The following is a 24398-nucleotide window of genomic DNA, read 5'->3' as shown; positions in this document are numbered from 1 at the left end:
CTATCTCCAAATGTAGAGAAGAGCTGGAAGCATGGCTCATTAGTAGAATGCCTGCCTAGCAAGCATGAGGCACTGAGTTAATAAAAACCCTAGTACCCCAGGAGAGAGGGATGAGGAGGGTCACGAGTAGAGAGAAAGGCAAAAAGGAAAAGGAAGGAATAAAGCAAGAGAAAGGAAAAACCACGAGAAAGAGAGAAATAAAGGACTTTAGCTAGGCAAAGCGTTATTGTTCTATAATCCCAGTTACTGGGAATTTGAAATAGGAGGAACACAAGTATGAAAGGAGTGTAAACACAGATGAGATCCTTTCTCAAAAGAAAATGGGCTTTTGGGCTGGGAGTTTGGCCTAGTGGTTAAAGTGCTTGCCTAGCATGCATGAAGACCCGGGTTCGATTCCTCGGTACAACATACATAGAAAAAAGGCAGAAGTGGTGCTGAGGCTCAAGTGGTAGAGCTCTAGCCTTGAGAAAGTCCAAGGACAGTGCTCAGGCCCTGAGCTCAAGCCCAGGACTGGCAATAAAAAAAATGGACTTTCATTTGTATATTTTAATTTGGGGGGAGCAGTACTAGGATCTTGAACTCAGGGTCTTATGCTTCCTTGGCAAATGTTATACTCCTGAGCCATGCTGCCAGCTGTTTTGTACTGGTTATTTTCAATATAGGATCCTATTTTCTTCCTGGGACATCTCCAGACCATGATCTATTTCTTTTAGGCTTCCTGTAATTGTTCATATGACAGTGCTACCACATCCAGCTTCCCTCCATGGAGATGAACTATCATGGATTGCCTGAGCTGGCCTGGAACCTTGATCTTCCCAGTAGTTGCTCATATGATAGTGCTACCACATCCAGCTTCCCTCCATAGAGATGGACTATCATGGATTGCCTGAGCTGGCCTGGAACCTTGATCTTCCCAATATCGGCCTCCTATGTAGCTGAGGATGATAGGCACTATGCCCAGCTCTGGGTTGAAAAGGGGTCTCACAAATTTTCTGCTCAGTTTGGCCTTGAACCGTGATTCTCCCATTCCCAACTTCCCAAGTAGCTAGGATTGCAGACAAGAACTACCTATGCCTGGCTTAATTTTCTACTAATTAATATTTTACAATAAAGTATTGAATACTGAACTGTAAATTGTAATAAATGGAAACTTCCTTCTCCAGAGGTAATTTCAGTAGCACTAGCACAACAGAAAAGACTAGCACTTTCCAGCCTTGGGAATGGAAGAAAGAAAAGTAAACTAATAAAGCCCTGTGTTCCAACTGTCCTTTCTTTGAGTTTTTGCTCAGAAAAAGGAGTGATAAGGAGCCAGCGAGAGAAGGACCCTTACCCAATATGAGAGAGAGAATATAACATATGTAGAGGTTCTACATCACATGGGATTGCCTATACTCACAGAAAGAGCAGAACTGCCTTTAGGAAAGAGGAACTAACTAGACAACTTGGACTGACAGGCCAATGCAGGCCAGCCATTGTAGGGAATAGGAGAGACCATTGGGCTAACAGCTAGATATAAAACCCAATAATCTCAACACAAATTTACAATATTACAGAAGCAAATGGAGAAGAGATGAAACTAAAGCACCTCCATTCTGGAAAAGTCAGGTGGACCAGTCTATGAGTTTTTCTAGCCATGCTATATCACAGACTAGGCAAGGAATGGTGGACAAAAAAGAGCATATTCTAGATAATCATGTCCTTCAAATCTATGGGATGCAGTAAAAGAAAGCTACCACATAAATTAGATGCCACCTTGAGGACAGAAATATGGGGAAGAAGAAGCTATAAGGAACTTATTTAAGAGACTTAAAAATTAATTAATTAATTAATTAATTGCCAGTCCTGGGCTTAAGCTCAAGGCCTGAGCACTGTCCTCGGATTTTTCTCAAAGCTATAACTCTACTACTTGAGTCTCAGCACCACTTCTGGCTTTTTCTATGTATGTGGTACCAAGGAATTGAACCTGGGTCTTTGTGCATGCTAAGCAAGCACTCTACCACTAGGCCAAATCCCAGGCCCCAAAATTTATTTTTTTGCCAGTTGTGGGGCTTGAACAAAGCCTGGGCACTGTCATTGGATACTTTTTGCTCAAGGTTAGGGTTCTGCCACTTGAGCCTTTTCGGTGTATGCAGTACTGAGGAATCAAACCCAGGACTTTGTGCATGCTAGGCACGTACTCTACCACTAGCCACACTAGGGGCTGACTTAAGAATTCGTTTGAGGAAGAAATTACATTTTCAGAATAAGGTATAAGGCATCAGGTTCCCTTATTCCTGCAAATATTATCACATGGTAGGGGAGACAAGGAGCACAGGTCTAACTTCTTTACAAGTTTTCTGTGCCCATCTGAGTTGTAGTATGTGTGTCTTTGGACCAGATTTTTATTTTGTCTTCCATTAGTTTTACCTAATCCATTGTTAAAATGTAGCTCTTCACCCCTGTCAAGTATATCAGCAATTTTAGGATGCTGAAAGAATGCTATCTCAAAGACACCTTATACTTGAAGTTTAATTTCTACTATTCCTGTTTGTCCACACATACACATTTAAAGTATATTGCAGTAAGTCTAATTCCTATGTACATGGATGGGCTTAATATTGTCAATGGTTAATACTATCCTGGAATCACAACACTCAATAGGAAGAGATATGAGGATCCCAAGTTTAGGACAGCCTGAGCTACATAGCTGATTTCAGGCTACGTAGGCTTTACACCAATCCCCACACATGCTTTTTTTGTTATTTTTGGAGACAAGGTCTCTACTATGTTTCATGAGTTATCCTGGAACTCAGTAGATAGCCCAGGGTAACCTGGAGCTCCTAATCCACTTGCTTCTGCCTCCCAAGAGCTGGTATTAGAGCTGGTGTTATTATATATGCCACCAAGTCCATCTGAAATCCTGTCTTGAAAAAAGAAAAAAAATTTAATGGCCTTCTTTTTCAGAAATGGAAAAATGGATCCTGAAATTTATATGGAATAGCAGAAGAGTGAGAAGCAAAGCCAGAAGATTTACTAGTTGGCATTAAAACTAACTATAAAGTTTCGGAATTTAAAAAGTGTGGTACTGACACGAAGATAGAAACAGATACTAAGGAAGAGATCTGATAGTTTGAAACATTCATTCATATGCCAATTGCAGTTTTTTTCATCCCAGCACTGAAGACTGAACTCAGGACCCTCTGAGTTTTTCCAGATAGAAACTCCTTCAACCTCCGCCTTCTAATAGTTAGGATTAGAGATATATACCACTAATGCCAGGCTCATGTCAAGCTTGACTTTCATAAAAAAATAATTTCTGGCAGTAATGTGGGTTGAACTCAGGGCCTTAGAGGCTGGCTCGGCAGGTACTCTACCACTTGAACCATGCTTCCAGCCCTTTTTGCATTGCTTATTTTCAAGGCTGATTCTCACTTTATGCTTAGGTTAGCCTGGTCTGCAGTCTTCCTACTTGTGCTTCTCAGTGTCACTGAGTATAACAAGCATGCACTACTGTGCCCAGTAATTCTGCTTCCCCTGTAGCTGGGATAATAGGTTTGTATGCTCAATCATTGGTTGAGATAAAATCTCAATTTTTATGCCCAAACTAAACAAGAACAATGATCCTCTGATCTCTGCCTGTAAAGTAGTTCGGATTATAGGCTTGAGCCACCACATTTCATCTCAATTCCAAGGCATACAACATAATGTTTTAATATACTTAAGTGAAATGATTATTACAGTCAAGGCAATTAACATAACCATCTTCTCATATAATTGCCACATTTTAAGATGAGAGAAAGTAGCTGAATATTCTCTTAGCAATTTTATAGCATACAATACAATCTTTTTCTAAGCAGGGTCTCACTTATGGAGCCTGGCCTCCAACTTCAGATCCTCTTGCCTCAGCTTCCCAAGTGCTCTCTCCAAGCTCTACTTATAGTATTCTTAACTACAGTCATAAAGCACCATACCATACTTATAAATCAGCAGCTTAGTACTCCTTGACCAACATCTTCCTACTTCCTTACCATGACCCAACCAAAATGAGTTTTGACAAGGGTGTCAGGTCCATTCAAGGAAAAGGAAAGTCTCTTCAGCAGATGGTACTGGTACAATTGGAGCTCTCCATGCAAGATACATGGAGCTCTACACATCCTACACAAAAACTATCCCAAGAGAGATTAACAGCCTAAATATTACGTCTAAAACCACAACACTCTTATAAGAAAGCCTAGAGTAAGTCTTTATGACCTTGGGTCTGGTAATGGATTCTTAAACATGACAACAAAAGCACAAGTAACAATAGAAACTGGACTTCAAAATTTTATATATCAAAGCATATTATAAAAGTTTAGGCCAGTGTGATAGTACATAGTTGTAGTCCCAGATATGCAGAAAGATCCAGTAAGAGGATAACTTTAGTTCATGAGGTTGTTTTTTGTTTTGGGTTTTTTGGTTGTTTTTTTTTTTTTGCCAGTCCTGGGTCTTGAACTTAGGGCTTGGGCACTGTCCTTGGGCTTTCTCAAGGACAGAGCTCTACTACTTGAGCCACAGCACCACTTCTGGCTTCTTCTGTGTATGTGGTACCGAGGAACCAAACCCAGGGCTTCATTCATGCTAGGTGAGCACTCTACCACTAGGCCACAGTCCTGGCCCTAGTCATGAGTTTCAAACTGATCAGGTAACATATTATCTCAAAAAATAAGGACAATTTGGAGAATGGGGAAAATTTGGAAATCATCTGATGTCAAGAATACATAATTCAGCCGGGCACTGGTGGCTCATACCTGCAATCTAGCTACTCAGGAGGCTAAGATCTGAGGATTGCGGTTCAAAGCCAGTCCATGCACTAAAGTCCGTGAGGCTCATTTCCAATTAACCACCAAAAAAACAGAAGTGGCGCTGTGACTCAAAGGGTAGAGTGGACAACACCCAGGCCCAGAGTTCAAGCCCCACAACTAATAAATATATACAATTCTCCAATACAACAGCAATACTCATAAGAAAATACATTGGAAATGAACTTTTCAACTTGGGAGGGGGGGCTGGAGGGAAGGGAAGTAGGAGAAAAATGTTGGAGAGGGTAACAATGTTGGACAAGAAATATATTCACTAGGTTACATATATAACTGTAACCCCTGGGTACATCACCCTGACAATAAAATAATTTTTTTGCCAGTCCTGGGGCTTGAACTCAGGACTTGAACACTGTCCTTGGATACTTTTTGCTCAAGGCTAGCACTTTCCCACTTGAGCCACAGCACCACTTCTAGCTTTTTCTTAGTATGTGGTACAGAAGAATTGAATTCAGAGCTTCATGCATGCTAGCTGAGCACTCTACCACTAGGCCTACTCTCTTGGACCAATAAGATTAAATTTAAAGGCTATGAGTATGGCCTAGTAGTAGAGTTCTTGCCTACAATGCACAAAGCCCTGGGTTGGATTCCTCTGTACCATATATATAGAAAAGGCTACAAGTGGTGCTGGGCTTTAGTGGTAGCACACTAGCCTTAAGAAACTCAAGGACAGTGCTTAGACCCTGAGTTCAAAGCCCCAGGACTGGCAAAAAAAATAAATTTTTAAAAAGAATATAGAATTCTTGCAATTTAATAAAGACAGAAAAAACAATTGAAAAGGGTGAATTCACCTATTGTGGTAAATATCTGTAATTTCAACACTCTAGAGTCTATCAGTAGGATCAAGCATCTGAAGCTAGACTGAGCTACTCAGTTCAAAGTATGCTTATGAAACATAAATCCTGCCTCAAAAAGAAAATAAATACTTTTAAAGAGAGGGTAGAGGCATAAGAAAAATGTAACAGTAAATTTGATAAAAATATGCATAAGTGAAAATTACACAATATACCATAAAAAGAGAAAAAACTTTAAATCCTCAAAATTAACTAAATAAAGTGAACAAAAGACATTTCTCTAAAGGACATATACTAATAGACATGTAAATGGTGGTTGACATTACTAGTAACTTAGAATATGAAAATTAAAACCACAATAAAGCTAGACATTGGCAGCTCACACATATAATCCTACCTATCCCAGAGTCTGAGAGGAAAAGGACCAAGGTTTGTGGTCAGCCCAGGAAGGAAAAAAAATGTGGAAGACCTCATTTCAAAAATAATTAGTAAAAGGCTCACTTAGTAATAAGTGAGTGATAAGTAATAATTAGTAAAAGGCTGAGATTTAAGGATTACAGTTCTAAGTCAGCCTACGCAGAAAGCCTGGAAGCCTCATCTCCAATTAAAAGGAAGAAGTGAAGCTATAGATCAAAAGCTGCAGGACTGGAGCGCTCCACTCCCCCCGCCCAAACCAAAGAGCCATAGTGCTATGTGCTCCGGGCAGCACCCAGGCCATGGGTTCAAGCTGCAGGACTGGCACACATGTGCGCACTCGCAAACACACATGCACACACACACACACACACACAATCAAAAAGCAGTAGAGCTAGGTATGCTGGTGGATCAAGCCTATAATCCTAGATCCAGGAGGTCAAGATCTGAGGGTAATAGTTCCAAACCAGCCTGGGCAGTAAAGACTGAGAGACTCTTTAATTACCAAAAGGGAGCTTTGGCTCAAGTGGTAGAGCCCTAGCCTTGAGCAAAAATGTTTAGCGATGTGCCCAGGCCCTGAGTTCAAGCCCTGGGACTGGTACAACAACAAAACAAAAAAAGGTAAGTGCTGGGCTGGGAGTGTTGCCTAGTGGTAAAGGGCTTGCTTAGCCTGAAGCCCTGGGTCCAATTCCTCCATACATACCACAAACAGAAACATTTGGAAGTGGTGCTGTGGAGCACTAGCCTTGAGAAAGTTCAATCTTAGTGCCCAGGCCCTAATTTCAAGCCCCCAAACTTGCACACACGAGCACGCACGCGCGCGCGCGCGCACACACACACACACACACACACACACACACACACACGCGCGCGCGCGCGCGCGTGCACACACAGGAAAGTGCTCTTAAATTTTTTTGTATACCTAGACTGAGTTTTTTTTATGGTCTGTAAATAGATTCTAGCCAATATCAAAAATTTAAGGAGGATTTACAGGACTAGATCTTCTCAATTTTGCTGAGAATCTAAAATTGCTGTAAATAAAATCTTAATAAAAAGAAAACTATAGGAAAAGGAGTTACGGCTTAAGTGGTAGAGTGCTAGCCTTGAGCTGAAGAGCGCAGGGACAGTGCCCAGGCCCAGAGTTCAAGCCCCACAACTGACCAAAAAAAAAAAAAAAACTGTAGGAAATCTCCATGCTCAATCCTTTGGTTCTGATTGCTATTTCAATGAACAGAGCTGGGCATATAATATTAGATAAGTATGTTATTATGATTATGATGATCATCTTTTACTTTTTTGTGCTTTTTTTCCTGTTTTTCCCCTTTTGTCACTGTTTTTTTTTATTTCTGTACCTTTTGTATGTAAGTTTATCTGATTTGGAAAGGGGAAGAGGAAGCACAGAAACTAAGCAGTAATACTAGACACTGAGTTAAAAATGAACTATACAATCAGTAAACATGAGTAAATGTTAAAAAAATGAACTATACAATTCGTGGTGGGGAGGGCTGGGAGGGAAAAAACTGGGAGAAAATGAGCGAAGAGGTAACACTGTTCAAAAAGAAATACCTGATTTATGTAACTGTAACCCCTTCATAAGTCCTCTTTATAGTTAAAATTTTTTAAAGACTATTTTAGATAAGACAGACAAGGGTGGTTGATTTTCTTAGCTGGGAAGTGAGAGATGAGGCTGAAGTTAGTGTTGCTCCAAAGCCCAGGATCACAGCTCTGGTTTCTCCCCCAGCTGCGAGGAATTGCTGGGTACACCACCAGCTGATCACTATTGTGCGTGCTGTGAATGAAATGGTATCGTTTTTGTAGCCTCATGGACAACGTATGTCAAAGCACTTTGAAAACTGGTAAGCCTTTACAAATTATTTAAAAGTCAACTCTATGTTGGGCGTGGAGGCTCACACCTATAATCCTACTCAGGAAACTGAGATCTGAGGATCCCGGTTCAAAGCCAGCCCGGGCACTAAAGACCATGAGATTCTTATCGCCAATTAACCACTAGAAAACCAGAAGTGGTGCAGTGGCTCAAGGGGTAGGGCTGTAGCCTTGAGCTGAAGCGCTCAGGCCCAGAATCCATGCCCCATGACCAGAAAAAAAAGAAAAAGTCAACTCTATAAATGTGTATTTTTGACTAACTTCAAATAAAGATCCTATGAAGATAATTTTTTATCATGTTACCTTCTTTGGGGAAGTCAAAGCCTCTCAAGACAGTACTCAGAATTCAATAAATAGGTTTTACTATGCAGATGAACAAAGCTTTGAAGTAAGGACAGCAGTGAAAAGCTGGTCAAGGACAGATACTTCACAAGCCAACTGAATCAAGACCTTGGCTTCTTTGGCACTCAGCAGTTAACATTTCATATTATACTTAGCAGGACTATATGACAATATTACTTTGATTTTTTGTTGATCTCGCTGAATTTCTTCATCCAGTTGCTTCTTTTTGTCATTTTCCTCTCGAAGTCTTTTTTGCAGCTGTACCTTTTGGTATCTCATGTGATCTACATTCTGCTCCAGTTCATGGGCACGTTTCTCATTATGGATTGACAATGATGCAAAATTCTTACTGTCTCGTTGCTTCTTCTGTAAGACCTGAGATCACATAGATAATTCAAAATGAAAAAGTACATCTTTTTTATCTCTTAATTAAACCTTTTCATTCAGTGGTGAAAAGCTGTTTCCCTAGGTTTTCACTTATTATCTATATTTTGCCAGTCTCAGGGCTTGGGCACTGTCCTTGAGCTTTCTCAAGTGGCTCTATCACTTGAGCCACACCACCACTTCTATTTTTTTTTTATGTGTATGTGGTATGGAGGAATCAGACCCAGGGCTTTGTGCATGCTAGGAGGCTACCATTAGGCCACACTCCTTGGCCCTTCAGTTACTTTTGAAAGGTTCAACATTTGTTTACTCTTCTGCATTTCTGATTTTGCAAATGGGAAAATTATCAGTTTTATCAGATATGGAAACAACTAAAAACAAGTTTTCTTGATGGTGATAAACAGAGCAAAATGGACCTTAGGGCTTTTTTTAAAATTAAGAACCTTCACTTAAAAATATATGTACATGGTGGTATTGGAAATATAAACACAACAACATAGACATAAAAATATATGACCCTATAGGCATAATGTTTTATTACATAGATTAATATGTATCTATGACATACAAACCCTCAGCCTAATTTTAATTATGTTTTAAAATCTAAGTGCCAGTGATTGCATATAGAGATTCCCTTCTTGAATACTTGTTTGTTAAACACATCATTTGAAATACGATGTAAAAATCAATCTTAATAAATTATTTAGAAAAAAATATATGTACATGGTAAAAATTACACAGCATTAAATAGAACTTAAATTTTACAATTCTCTCTTGTCCCAAATCCCTAAACACAAAGAAGATATTTGCTTTATTCTATTAGTGTTTTATTAAAATCAGTGATTTGCCCCAAATCCCTAAACACAAAGAAGATATTTGTTTTATTTTATTAGTGTTTTATTAAAATCAGTGATTTGCGCCAGGTGCAGTGGCTCATGCCTTTAATCCTATCTACTCAGGAGGCTGAGATCTGAGGATCAAGGTTCAAAGACAACCCAGGAACAAAAGGACCTGAGATTATCTCCAATTAACCTCTAGAAAATGGGAAGTGAGGATTTGTTCAAGGTTAGTGTGGTGGCCTTGAGCTGAAGAGCTCAGGGACAATGCCCAGGCCCAGGAGTAGGGTGGTGGCCTTGAGCTGAAGAGCTCAGGGATGGTGCCCAGGCGGAGTTCAAGCCCTGTGACCCAAAAAAAAAAAAAAAAAAAAATCAGTGATTTGACTAGGTGTTGGCAACTCACACCTATAACCCTAGCTACTCAAAAGACTGAGATCTGAGGATCACAGTTCAAAAGCCAGTCCAAGGAGGAAAAATCCTCTATGAGATTTATATTTCCAATTAACCACTAAAAAGCCAGAAGTGGAGATATGGCTCAAAGTGGCAGAGCACTGGTCTTGAGCCGAAGGGCTGAGTTCAAGTCCCACTCATTTGAAGGATCAAGAAACAAAAAAGAATTCATCTCAAAGTCTAGGATATGCATTTTAAGATGAAATAAGTATTTTGAGGAAAAATAGAAGATAGGACATGAATAATCACCAGACCTCCTTTAAAATAGTTCATATATTCAAATAGTACTAGTTTAATTTGGTAGTGACTTGACAGGCTATATAGGTAACAATTTTTAGTGGAGATACTGAGACGTCTGACTTTCATCTTTGTCTGGGTAGGTGCTACCCATAAGATACACACAGTTAAAAAAAAATTAATGGTGACACAGGTTCCCCTACCAAACAAAATAATAATGTTCTAAATAGATCAACTGATTTCAGTTCTACCTTTAATGAAAAACAATGGAAATACGCTTCTGCAATATGAAAGTAATAGATAACGTAAAAAAAAAAAAAAACTAGAGAGGCATTCTAGAAAACTCATTATGATCTAACAAAAGACTAGGACTATCTCCTCAAAGCACCTTCCTAATAGTGGGATTTCTTCTTGCACAATAGGATTTTCTTTCTCAGTAATGGGAATTAAACCCAGAGTTCTACCCACACTAGGCAGGTACTTTTTTTAATCACTGAACTACATCCTCAGCCTTAGAACAGATTTTTTTTTTTTGCCAGTCTTGGGCTTGAGCTCAGGGCCTGAGCACTGTTCTTGGACTTTCTCAAGGATAGAGCTCTACTACTTGAGCCTCAGCACCACTTCTGGCTTTTTTCTATGTATGTGGTGCTAGGCAAGCACTCTACCAGTACGACAAATTCCCAGCCCTAGAACAGAATTTTTAACTGTGTTTATTTCTGAAGTTATAGCTAAATCCAAGCATTACTTAAAGTTCCTAACATTTCTTAAACTAATCAAATACGGTTTCAGTACACTGTCTGAAATAGTTCCCATTTGCTGAGTGTACACAAAGTGCCATGGATAGTAGTCCATGGTGGGTTCTTTGGAAATGCTTGTGTCATTTGAACATTTTTCTTATCTAGTCAACAAAGTAATTTCTCCAAGGAACTCCATGAAAACAGAAGTAATTAACTTACTATTAAGTTTTTAATTCTTTAATTTAGATCACTACTTTAGTTAATTCTTCCTCCATTTGAATTTATTAAGTGTTGCCATATTTTCTCTGTTAATTTTCTTGTGAAAGAAAAAAATCACTAGGCAAGACTATGAAATGTAATTGCTAGGTTGAAGCTACTGGGTAAACTCTATAGAGTAAGAGCTCCTGTGTAAGTCAGGGAAGGGGCAACTGCCACGCATCATGGCCGGATCAAGGCTGGCAGAGAGGCTGGAATGATTACATGTCATCTAGAGGTCGTCACTTTTGATTTCTCCTATATACTCCTTCAAACTGTCTGCTTTGTGTCAGGTTCTCTCTCACAAATAACAAATACTTAGTGTACAATGGTAGTTCATACATGTACACATTATACTTCTTCAGATTTACTTCTTCTGTTGCTCTCCCTTTCCACATTTCCCTCATCCCTTTATTATTTAATAGCATTCACTAAGTTTCCTTATGTGCCTTCATATAGATGAAATATATTTTGATATGATTTACCCCTTACCATTCTCCTACTCTCCCTCACTCACACCCCCTGCATCTATACACACTAAAGAAAGTAAATGATGGAACTATACAACAGGGTCTATTGGGGGTGAGTGCTTGTGGATAAGGTAGGGCAAATGGAAAGGTAAAGGGTGAATATGTTCTAAGTACTTTCTATGCATGTATGAAAACAGAACCATTAAATTTGTAGAAATTATTTTAAAATGGGGAAGGAGAATGAGGCAGAGTGATAAAAGTGGTGAGTTTGACCAAGTAACATCATATGCATGCACTGAATAAAATGAATCCCTTTTTTCTTTTTGACTGTAATGGGGTTTGAATTTGGGGCCTCACATTTGCTATGCACTCTACTATTTGAGCTACATATCTAGCCCTTCTTTGCAGTGCTTAATCTCAACTATTGGTTGAGTTCGAGTCCTGCAAGGTTTTTGTTTTGCGAGTCCTGGGGCATGAACTCAGGGCCTGGGTGCTGTCCTTGGGCTTTCTCAAGGCTAGAGCTCTACCACTTGAGTCACAGCCCCATTTCCAGCTTTTTCTATGTATGTAGTACAGAGGAATCGAACCCAGGTCTTTGTGCATGCTAGACAAGCACTCTACCATTAGGCCAAACTCCCGACCCAAGTCCTGCAAGTTTTATGTGTGGGCTGGACTTGAAATTCAATCCGAGGAGCTCTATTTTCCAAGTAGCTGGGGTTTCAGGCTACCAGTGCATCTAGCTAACACTCTCTTAATATATGCTCACTCATCAATATATGCTAATAAAAAAGTATAGAAACTTTAAAAAAAAAATCCACATAGGTACATGGTATCCTTTTCTGAAGGACAAAGTATTAAATGATAGTCATATGGTCTTCAAAAAAGGATACCATTTTTGTGGTTATTTTTATTTCTTACCATGTGGGTTTTTAAAATATCAAAATAAAAACAACAGACTTACATTAGTGGAAGATAGCAGCAGTTCAGTATGAGTCTTTCTGAGCTCTCGCCAAGATACCAGTTCTAGCATCGCAGGGGAAAGTTTATATCCAAAGATCGATTATAAGTTAGCTTTAGCACCACAGAGATCTCAGTCAGAGAGGAGTCTTGAGCAGGAAATCGGCTCAAGAAGACAGCATGCAGAGACAAAGCATCCTCCTGGCACCTGAGCAGACAGTGCTTCCCGGCAGCACAGACCTGCCAGCTCCAGACAGAGTCAGACAGAGCCTGACCTAGCTGATAGCCGTCATCCGGCTGTGGCGCCGACCTGCCAGCTCCACAGAACCAGAAAATCCAGCAATTTGTGAGTACCTTCGTTGAGACGTTTCTACTTCTGTTTGCAGAATGGCATTGGGAAGGAACCCCTCCCCCACCAGCCAACAGTAGCGCCATCTTGATTGCTGGCAAAGACCTTGCCAAACCAACTGGAGCCTGAGAAGTGGCAGCGCCATCATTCAAAAGGGCAAAGGTTTTCCCAGAGGCAGCTTGGCCAGATGTCTGGCCCCAGTGCTAGCAGAAGTTCCTCCTCCTGAGGGGGTGGCTGCACTCTTGGTAAACAAAGCCACTGGCGCTGCATTGGCTTTTTTTTTTTCCTGCCCAATCAAGCAAACTGATCAGAAAAACTGCAAAGACACATTGCAGGAGAAAAAGATTTTTTTTTAAGTGTTTGGATCTCGATTTTAATGGAGACACAAATTTCATACCCCATCCCCACCACCAAAAAAAAACAAACTGAAGAATATCCCTCCTTTTTTTTACTACGTTTTTTTCATTTGCATTTTTATGTTTTCTTACTTGTTTTTTTTGCCTTTTTACCTCCACTTTTTGTTTTAATGTTAGGAGTCTTCTTTCCATTTTTTTCCCCACTTTCCTTCTGTCATTGTGGTCATTCCTAGAAACATAGTAACAGCACTGGGTACAGACTGGTTACAGTCACCTGCTTTTTAATCTGTCAGTTCTTAACCCTAATATTTCTTGTTTAATAACCCAGAATTGTGTAGGTTCTCCCCCCCACCTTTTCCCTTGTTTTTTTTATTTTTAAATTTTTTTATTTTTACTTTTTAAAAATTTTTATCATTGATCTCTCCTATATGTATGTTCCTCTTTTTTTATATGTTTTTCTTATTACTCTTCTTATTTTTTTTATAAGCTTTATCTTATTTTTTCTAAATTTTGTACTCAACTATTTTACCTTTCTATCATGTTAGGTCAGTTATCCTTATGCTATCCCTTTCCTTCATTACTATATTAATCTTACACTCCTACATTACTCTTTTCTTATCTCCCCTCTTGTCTTTCATACTATTTTTCTATCTCTGGTCCTCTGTTCAGCAACTGGTAAACATGATTAATGAAATGTTTGAAAACATACGGAAAGGGCTATGTGAATGAGAGGAAGCCATATCTAAATGAGATGAAACCATAAAGAAGGTGCTATGTGAACGTGAGGAAGCCATAAAGAAGGCCATAATAAAGGATTTACATGAATGTAAGGGAGCTAGACAAAGAAAAATGGATGAATTTATAGAATCCACAAACAAAAGGCTGACCGAACTCGTCCAATGAGAGTAAAGCTGCTGAGCTAAAGGACTTCAAAGAAAACACTCAAATGAAAATCAAGGAGTTAAAGAAGTCCATACACGAACTAAAACATGAGATGCAACGGATCAAAAATGAGCAATTAGAACAAAGCAGAAAGTATTGATAGCAGATTATACAACACAGAAGAGAGAATCTCCAGGGTTGAAGATAATCTCATTGTTATAGAGAAAGAACAGAAAATGAGTCAAACCAAATCTAGGAAATATGAGAGAACCTTCAGGGGGTCCAAGATACAATTAGGAAGCATAATTTAATGCTAATTGGTATTGAGGAGGGCATGGAGAAAGAGGTCAATGGTATTAGAAATATACTTTAGGGAATCATCTCAGAGAACTTCCCAAATATCCAGAAGGGCAGGCCCATCCAGATACAAGAAGCCTTTAGAACCCCAAACAGACCTGACCAGAAAAGGACATCCCACCACCACATTATATTCCATACAGGATCAATAGAGACCAAAGAAAGTATCCTAAAAGCAGCCAGGGAGAAGAGAAAAATCACCTACAAAGGAAAACCAATCAGAATAACCCCAGATTTCTCAGCAGAGACCATGCAAGCAAGAAGAGATTGGAAGGATATATGTCATGCCCTTAAGACAAATAATTACCAACCAAGGATACTGTACCCAGCTAAGCTCTCAATCATACTTGAAGGAACAATAAAAAACTTCCATTCCAAGGAAAAGTTGCGACATTACATAGCAACCAACCATCATTACAGAAAATTCTCAAAGGTGTTCTACACATTGAAAACCAACACAAATGTGGTACTGACAAATAAATGGCACCTAAAAATCATACCTGCTAAGTACTGCAAGAACTGTCAAGCCACAGGCCCTAATTAAAGCTTTTAAAAATGGCAGGAACTAGTAAATATTTTACAATCCTAACCCTCAATATCAATGCACTTAACTCTCCAATTAAATGGCACAGACTGTCCAATTGGCTCAAAAAGCAAGATCCATCTTTTGCTGTCTTCAAGAGACACATCTTGCCCCCCAAAACAAACATTTTTTGAAAATGAGAGGTTGGAATAAAATTTATCAAGCTAACAGCCCCCATGGAGTTGCCATCCTCATATCAGATACAATAGACTTCAAACTAAAATTAGTGAGAAAAGACAAAGAAGGATATTACATACCCATAAAGGGATCTCTCCTCCAGGAGGACATAATCATCCTAAATATCTACACTCTTAATCACGGAGCACCGAACTTCATCAAGCAAACTTTAACTAAAACCAACATAGATTGAAAAACTCAACAGAGAAACCTCAGAACTGAACAACTGTATAGACCAATTAGATCTAATAGACACCTGCAGATTATTCCACCCAGCAACAGCACAGTATATGTTTTTTTCAGCAGCACATGGAACATGTGCTGAAATTATTCCCAGCATTCTCTCAGACCACAAGGGCATCAAATTGGAACTGAACACCAGTCTCCACCAATGAAAACCCTGTAACTCATGGAGATTGAACAACACATTGTTGAACCCCAATGGGTCATCGAGGATATCAGAACAAAAATTCAACAGTTTATGAAATTTAACAAAGAGGAGCACAAAAAATACTAGCTCCTTTGGGACACAGTGAAGGCAGTACTCAGAGGAAAATTTATAGCTCTAAGTGGTTATACTAACAAACTGGAAAAAATCACAAATCTACAATTTAATTTTGCACCTTAAGCTCTTGGAGAAAGAGCAACAAACCAACCCCAATCCCAGTACAAGGAAGCAAATTATTAAAATCAAAGCAGAATTAAATGAATTGGAGTCCAAAAAAACTATAGAAAGAATCAACAAAACAAGGAGTTGGTTCCTTGAAAAAAATTAACAAAATGGACAGACTCTTAGCAAATCTTACCAAAAAAAGAAGGGAGCACACTCAAACAAAATCACAGATGAGAATGGCAATATCACGACAAAAATTACAAGATCCAGAGCATCATAAGGTAATACTTTTCAAACCTTTATGCCAACAAATTTGAGCATGTAGAAGAAATGGATGAATTTCTAGACAATATTAACATATCCACACGGAACCAAGAAGACCTAATCCAACTAAACAGATCTATTTCAAGCACTGAAATAGAAATGGCAATAAGAGACCGCCTATCCAAGAAAAGCCCAGGGCAAGATGGATTCACAGCTGAATTCTATAAGGTCTTCAAAGCAGAGTTCACACCAAAACTCCTCAAGCTCTTCAACAAAATTGAAAATGAAGGCTCTTTGCCAAGCTCATTCTACAAAGCCACTATAACCCTCATCCTAAAACCAGACAGAGATTCATCAAAGAAAGAGAACTATTGATCCATTTCATTGATAAATATTGATGCAAAACTTCTCAACAAAATACTGGTCAACCGTCTACAACAACTCATCAAAAAAATATACACTATGCTCAAACAGGATTCATCACAGAGATGGAAAGGCTGGTTCAACATACACAAATCAATTAATATAATTCAACATCAACAGGAGCAAGGACAAGAATCACATAATTGTCTCAATAGATGCAGAAAAGGCATTTGACAAGACCCAACACCCCTTTATGCTAAAACCTCTGGAGAAACTAGGAATCCATGGAACATTCCTCAGTATAATAAAGGCTGTGTATGACAAACGCACAGCTAGCATTATACTTAATGGCAAAAAGCTGAAGCCATTCCCTCTAAAATCAGGAATGAGTCAAGGATGCCCTCTCTCTCCACTCCTCTTTATAACATAGTATTGGAATTCCTAGCCAGAGCAATAAGGCAAGAAGCAAGCATAAAGGGGATCCAAATAGGGAAAGAGGAAGTAAAACTTTTCCTCTTTGCAGATGACATGATTCTGTATTTAAAGAATCCTATAGATTCCACTCCCAAGCTGCTTGAGCTGATTCAAAACTTTGGCAAGGTAGCAGGGTATAAAATTAACAACTCTCAAAAATCAACTGCCTTCCTATATGCCAACAATGAGAGGAACAAGGCAACCTTCAGGAAAGAAACTCGTTTTGCAATAGCCTCAAAGAAAATAAAATACCTAGGAATTAACTAAGAATGTAAAGGACCTTTTTTTTTTTTGCCAGTATTGGGCTTGAGCTCAGGGCCTGAGCACTGTCCTTGGACTTTCTCAAGGCTATCACTCTACCACTTGAGTCTCAGCACCACTTCCGGCTTTTTTTCTATGTATGTGGTACTGAGGAATTGAACCCGGGTCTTTGTGCATGCTAGGCAAGCACTCTACCACTAGGCCAATCTCCCGGCCCCTAAAGGACCTTTTTGATGAAAACTTTAAAACCCTGAAAAAGGTAATTAAAGCAGAACTGAGGAAATGGAAAAACCTCCCATGCTCCTAGATTAGAAGAATTAACATCGTGAAAATGGCAATCTTGCCAAGGGCTATCTACAAATTCAGTGCAATACCCATCATCAATATCCCAATGTCATTCTTTAAAGAGGCAATCCAAAATTTCATATGGAATAATAAAAGACCCCATATAGCAAAAACAATTCTTAGCAGAAAGAACAATGCAGGAGGAATTTCAATACCAGAATTTAGTCTATTACAGAGCTATAGTGACCAAAACAGCTTGGTACTGGCACAAGAACAGGCTTGAAGACCAATAGAATAGAATTGAGGACCCAGATATTAACCCACAGACCTATGACCACCTAATCTTTGATAAGGTAGCCAAAAAAATAGAATGGAAGAAAGACAGCCTCTTCAACAAGTTGTGCTGCCAGAACTGGTTAAGCACCTGCAGAAAACTAAAGCTGGATCCTTCTTTGTCACCCAGCACCAGAATTAACTCCAAATGGATCAAAGACCTTGAGGTAAAAGCAGATACACTGAAAAAGTTACAAGAAAGAAAAGGAGATATACACTAGGTCTCCTTGGCACAGGCCGAAACTTTCTTAATAAGGACCCAGAAACACAACAAATCAGAGAAAGTCTGAATAAGTGGGTCTGCATTAAATTGCACAGCTTCTGTATGGCAAAGGAAATAGCTAGCAAATTAACTAGAAAGCCTACAGAGTGGGAGAAGATCTTCACTAACCATACAACAGACAAAGGCCTCATATCTAAACTATATCAACAGCTCAAAAAATTGAATCACTCCAAAACTAATCTCCAAAGAAACAATCATCCCATTCAAAGATGGGCCAAAGACTTAGAGTCTTCTCTAAAGAGAAATAAGAATGGCCTATAGACACATGAAGAAATGCTCGACATCTCTGGCCATAAAAAAAAAAGCAAATCAAAACAACTCTTAAGATTCCACCTCACTCTAGTTAGAAAGGCCATGATCAAGAAATCTAATAACAACAGATGCTGGAGGGGATGTGGCCAGGAGGGATCACTACTACACTGCTGGTGGGAGTGCAAACTCCCCACTATGGAAAGCAGTATGGCGGTTCCTCAAAAGACTAAAATGGAGGTGGGAAAGAAAAAGGGAGAAGTGAAGGAAAGAAAACTGCTACTTTTGGGTCGGGGTGGGGGGGAATGTAGGTGGCTCTAGCCATTTTGACCAATAAAACAGGGCAAAAAACAAAAGAACACAGGCTCAATGGTTTCCCTCATTTGTCATAATCAATAGAAACCTTGGGCTCTCCTGGCAGAGATTTACAATAGAACAAAACCTCGATACACAAGGCCATATAGAACGAGGCTAAATGAAAGGACCTCCAGGATAAGGACACAAAAGCCATATAATGAGTGATTGTTGTCCTTAATGTACTATGTTATCTCTCATCTCTTTTGCTGTCCCTTGGTTATCTCATATTGTTATAATATTTTACCTTGTTATCTGATATATTGTATATATGCTTGTTTGGTTATTTGAAATAGGATAGGGAAGGAGGGGAAAACAAGATGAGGGGGTGGAGGAGGGAAATAGGGACCAAGACATGAGAAAGGGTATCAACCCTTCTAACTGGTAAATATAATATAACCCTTCTAATAATTAGAATAAAAAATTATGAAAAATAGACTTGATCAATAAAGTAATATACTACCCAAATTATAAAATATGTAAACCAATCAACACACTAGAGAAAAAAATAATTGGCATCAGTTTCTACTGCTGGTAAACTGAATCCTACTTCTCTCCTAACTTGGTGTAAGAAACCTGCTTTGTGGGATCTCTCTGTAATGATGAGGATCAAGCCAAGAGCCTTAGGCACTAGACAAGTGCTCTACAACTAAGCTATATTCCAACCCAATAGAATTCTCAAGTATGTATGAATAGGAAGGTTTTCAAAAGTTTTCTTAAATCCATTGTTTTTCTTTGCACTGGTCCTGGGGCTTGAACTTGGGCCCTGAATGATATCTTTGAGCTTTCTTGCTCAAGGCTCTACCACTTCCAGCGTTCTGCATGTTAATTGAGAGTCTCACAGGCTTTCCTGAACAGGCCTGCTTCAAACTGTGATCATCAGATCTCAGCCTCTTGAAGATCTAGGATTATAGGCATGAACCACCAGCACAAGGCTCTTAAGTACATTTTTAAGTTACCTGGATTCTCATCTTTGCGGCCTCCATCTTTTTACGGAATTCTTTCTGTAATCTGACCTTCAAAGCAGTATCAGAAAGATTTTTGTTTTCCAGTTCCTGTAGCTGCTTCTGTGTTTCATTTAGCTCCACTTTTGCCTGCTCTGCTTCATGCTCAAGTTTTGTTACTTTCAGCGAATACTGCTTGCTTACAGATTTGGCATCATTACCTTCAGCATAATAACAATAGCAATAAAAATTATAAATAATTTAAAACTCAGGCTTGGTAGAATTATTTAAGGCATAACATAAAACCTCAACTGTGCCCATACACACACAACAAATACAGTGAACAATCATGCTTTTTTCATGTGTGTGTGTGTGTGTGTGAGAGAGAGAGAGAGAGAGAGAGAGAGAGAGAGAGAGAGAGAGAGAGAGAGAGAGAGAGAGAGAGAGAGAGAATTATAGCTTGAACTCAGGATCTGGCAGCTTTTTCACTCAAGACTGACACTCTATTACTTGAACCACAACTTTACTTCTTTATTTTTAGTGATTATTAGATAGAGAGTCTCATGGACTTTCCTGACTGAGCTGGCTTCAAAAAAAAACTATTCTTGATTTCAGCCTCTTGAGTAGCAAAGATGACAGGCATGAACCATTGGCTCCTGGGTCCCATACTTTTTTTTTTTTTTTTGCTAGTCTTGTGGCTTGAACTCAGCATCTGGAAACTGTCCTTAAGCACCTTTGCTCAAGGCTAGTGCTCTGCCACTTTAGAGCCACAGCACCACTTTCCAGCTTTTTCTGAAGAATCAAACCCAAGGTTTCATGGATGCTAGGCAAGCACTCTATGACTAGACTATCCACCTGGCCCACACCATACTTCTAAATAACTTGCTTAATGATGTTCTTCTCTGGTGCCAGGTGATTCTCACACTTTCATCTTTTGTGTGTTACTATGATATTTTTTATTCTCTGAAATTTCTGGTGAGCTTTACTAGCATCAAACTCCAGATAAGAAGGCTACTAGTTGTAACTCTGTACTCTTAGTGCACACTGGCTTCCTGGTAACCCATCTGTCTTCTTGAATTTTTGTTGTTTCTTTGGTAGTTGCGGGGCTTTTTCCATTCAAGGCTAGTGGTCTACCACTTTGAGCCACAGCGCCACTTCCAGTTCTCTTTTTTTTCTTTTTAGCATTTTATTTTATTGTAAAGGGGGGGTTACAGTTACATAAGATAATGAGCATATTTCTTATTGAATATTGTTGCCCCTCCCCCATTTTTCTTTTTTTCATTTTATTTATTATTGAGGTAATGTATATAGTGGTTATAGTTACATTCACCAGATAGCAGGTACATTACTACTCACACATTGATACCCCTTTCTTATGTTTTAGTCCCCAATCTCCTCCCCAACCACTCCCAATCTTCTTGTTATTTCTCTTCTCCTTTGTTGCCCTTTGGCTAATCTCAGATGGTTACTGTATCTGCCTTTGTTATCTGGTATTTTGTATATACATTTATTTGTTTATTTGAAATAGGAAAGGGAAGGGGAGGAAACAATTCCAGTTTTCTGATAGTTGGAGATAAGAGTTTCACAGACTTTTGTGCTCAGGCTATGATCTTCAGACCTCAGCCTTCTGAGTAGCTAGGATTACAGGTATGAGCCACCAGTGCCTGGTTTATCTTCTTGAATTTTTTAAAACTCTAATTTTAAAAAATATGAAAAAAATAAACATGTTGGACTGGGAGTTTGGTCTAGTGGTACAGTACCTGCCTACCATACATGAAGATCCAGGTTTAATTCCTCTGTATCATATACATAGAAAACGCTGGAAGTGGTGCTGTGGCTCACATGGTAGAGCTCTAGCCTTGATAATGTCCAAGGACAGTACTCAGGCCTTGAGTTCAAGTCCCAGGACTGGCAAAAATTAAATATATTAAAATAAAAGAAACCCTCTTTGCTCAGATTTAAGAATTATCTATCTTTTGACAGTTTGCTTCAAGTAAACTTTGTGTTTTATTTTGCTTAAAGAATATTTAGGGAAATATTAAGCAATACCAGATGACATCTCTTCTCGTTTTTATATACCTCAATAAACATCTACAAAGTCTATAAGCATGAGCAAAAAGTTATACTTAACAACATTAACACCCACTTGTCCATATTTAGACTTCCCCAATTGCCTTGACATGGCTCTTGCAATTAGCTCATTTTAAGCAACATCTATATAAGGTCACAATATATCTGATAGTGACATAAGAATCTTTAACTTTGAACTGACTCCTTACTGAATTTGTTAAAGAATCATTTAAAGGGCCAGGAGTTTGGCCTAATGGTTGGTAAGAGTGCTTGTCTAGCATGTACATAGATCCAGGTTTCGACTCCTTGGTGCCACATACATAGAAAAAGCCAGAAGTAGTGCAGTGGCTCAAGTGGTAGACCTCTAGACTTGAGAAAACCCAAGGGCAGTCCTCAAGCCCTGAGTTCAAGCCCTGGGACAAGTGGCCCTGTGGCTCAAGTGGAGGGCAGTAGCCTTGAGCTGAAAAACTCAGGGATGATGCCCAGGTGCAGGGGTAGGGCAGTAGCCTTGAGCTAAAGAGTTTAGGGACAGCGCCCAGGCCCAGAGTTCAAGTCCCAAACTGTCCTTATTCCTAAAATCTCTCAAGAACAAATATTTACATCTTTAGAGAAGAACAAATTATCTACACCTAAAATATAATACTTAAAAATTTACACTGAAAAGAGCAATTAACTGCTCAGTGATAAACCATTAAAGGCTCTGAGTTTTATCCACAGCACCACAGAATTAAAAATGTGTTAGAAAAACATCTCAGGTATACACCTATATGTCTAGCACAGTTTTCTAATAGATAAGTGCTATAGAATATAAATACAACACTGAATTAACACTGGATGCAACAATTCCTAGATGAAATCTCAATATAATGAAGTCGGTGACTGATCTCTATATACTGTCTCTGAAACATTATCTTGTATACCTAATCCAGCTAGAATGGATACTTCTGATCTTTATCAACCAAAACAAATATTCCCACATGAGAAACACATTTAGATTTTTTATCATATAAAAACAGCACACTAGTACCTGTTTTAATTAGCTCTTTAATCAGATCTTCTTTCATCTTGATGTTAATTGTAAGTTCTCTCATTTTTTGCTTAGCTTCATTAAGTATGAGTTCTGAACTCCTTAATTTTTGCAAATTTGACTCTTGGCTCTTTCGAAGGCATTTAATCTTTAAACCTTTAAAACAGAACAAGCAAAACTCAGAAACAAGTATCTGCTCATAAAATATTCAATGAAAACTTGAGTTTAAAGAGAAAAGCAAATGCAAAGCAGTTTTATAGGTAGCACAGAAGGGACAAATAGGAAAGTATGAATATAGTGTTCTAGCTTATGGTAAGAGTTTTGCATTTACTTTAAAATATTAAGCATGCACGTTTGCAAAAACTCCTCTTCCCCTTCCCCCCTCCCCCCACACACAGAGGTTTGGATAAACCGTTTGCCACTGCCTTTAACTGGACTTAGTTTAGATAGGCATCACATCTCCAAGTGGACAGACAGGTGAATGTTTTTCCTGTTTCCTTCTAGCTTTATTGTGGTCAGAAAGTGAAGTCCAGCACTATGTTACTGTTTTTCCTCACAATGCAAACCAACTCTGCTTTTCTTCGAAATATTTTTCATAGCAAGCCTCTTTTCCCCTTTCTTTTTTTTCTCTGCCAGTTTGGGGTTTTAACTCAGAGACTGGGCATTGTCCCTGAACTTTTTTGCTCAAGGTTAGTGCTTTACCACTTCCAGGTTTTTGGTAAGATAAGAGTCTCAATGGACTCTCTAGCCCATGCTGGATTCAAACCTTGATTCTCAGATCTCAGCCTCTTGATTAGCTAGAATTATAAACATAAGCCACCATTACCCAACTAGTAGGGCTTTCTTAGTGAATGAACTCACCTATATTCTGGTATAAATTTTGTGGCTGTAAACCATTAACAAACTGTAAAGATGGCTATGTTAGTAGTACTTATCTTCATTATTTCTACATTTTGAAATTATTTTAGTTTTGTTTATAGTCAAATTTTGGCATCTATTACATGTAAAAACTCAGAAATATGTATTCTATTATACTGTAGCAGTTTTCATGTTAAATTCTCTGTAACCTTACCTTTTGTGAGCAGGCCTACTTATGTGACAAGAAACTAGTTCACTATAGTTTTGTGACAACACTGTTTTTAATGTTGTTACTTAATACATAGATATTTTCATCAATTTTTTTCTAAAACATTACAAGTACTCATGAGACAACTAGGTTTTCCAGTACTAATGGCAGGCATGAGTGCCAGTACAGGTCAAAAGACCCTTAGTAGATGACTTGCAATGTTCTCTGATGGTGCAGAGTATACTCAGGTTGGGATATAAAAACTTCAGCTCTGAGATAGTGATCATCTCTTAGTAAAAACTAAATAAAACACACACATACAGCTTGGACAAAGGAACAGGAAGAATGAAAAACTAGAGTTTACTGAATTGAGAATACAAAAGAAGTTCTTAAAATCCAGAAAACATTTCTAACAATTTCTAGTTGTGACACTTCCCAGATGCTTCTTATTTTATTATTATTACTTTTTTTGCCAGTCCTGGGCTTGAGCTCAGGGCCTGAGCACTGTCCTTG

At 38.8% G+C, this 24398-nt stretch overlaps 1 protein-coding gene across 1 annotated transcript in view; it reads right to left on the bottom strand.

The window, feature by feature from the left end:
• Kif27 (kinesin family member 27) overlaps nucleotides 1-24398 on the bottom strand; it is a 115084-nt gene that overhangs the window by 38392 nt on the left and 52294 nt on the right. Inside the window, exons 9-11 of the mRNA XM_090329471.1 lie at nucleotides 22820-22975; nucleotides 19738-19943; nucleotides 8447-8644 (exon numbers count right to left, since the gene is read on the bottom strand). Of these exons, the coding sequence (XP_090185597.1) occupies nucleotides 8447-8644; nucleotides 19738-19943; nucleotides 22820-22975 (560 nt within the window). The remainder of the gene's footprint in view (nucleotides 1-8446; nucleotides 8645-19737; nucleotides 19944-22819; nucleotides 22976-24398) is intronic.

The sequence above is a fragment of the Megascapheus bottae genome, chromosome 3 (assembly GCF_031878675.1).
Source record: "Megascapheus bottae isolate mThoBot1 chromosome 3, mThoBot2.hap1, whole genome shotgun sequence".
In the NCBI taxonomy this organism is placed as follows: domain Eukaryota; kingdom Metazoa; phylum Chordata; class Mammalia; order Rodentia; family Geomyidae; genus Megascapheus; species Megascapheus bottae.
Note: the sequence above shows the minus strand (reverse complement) of the source record. Positions and strands in the feature narration are given on the sequence as shown.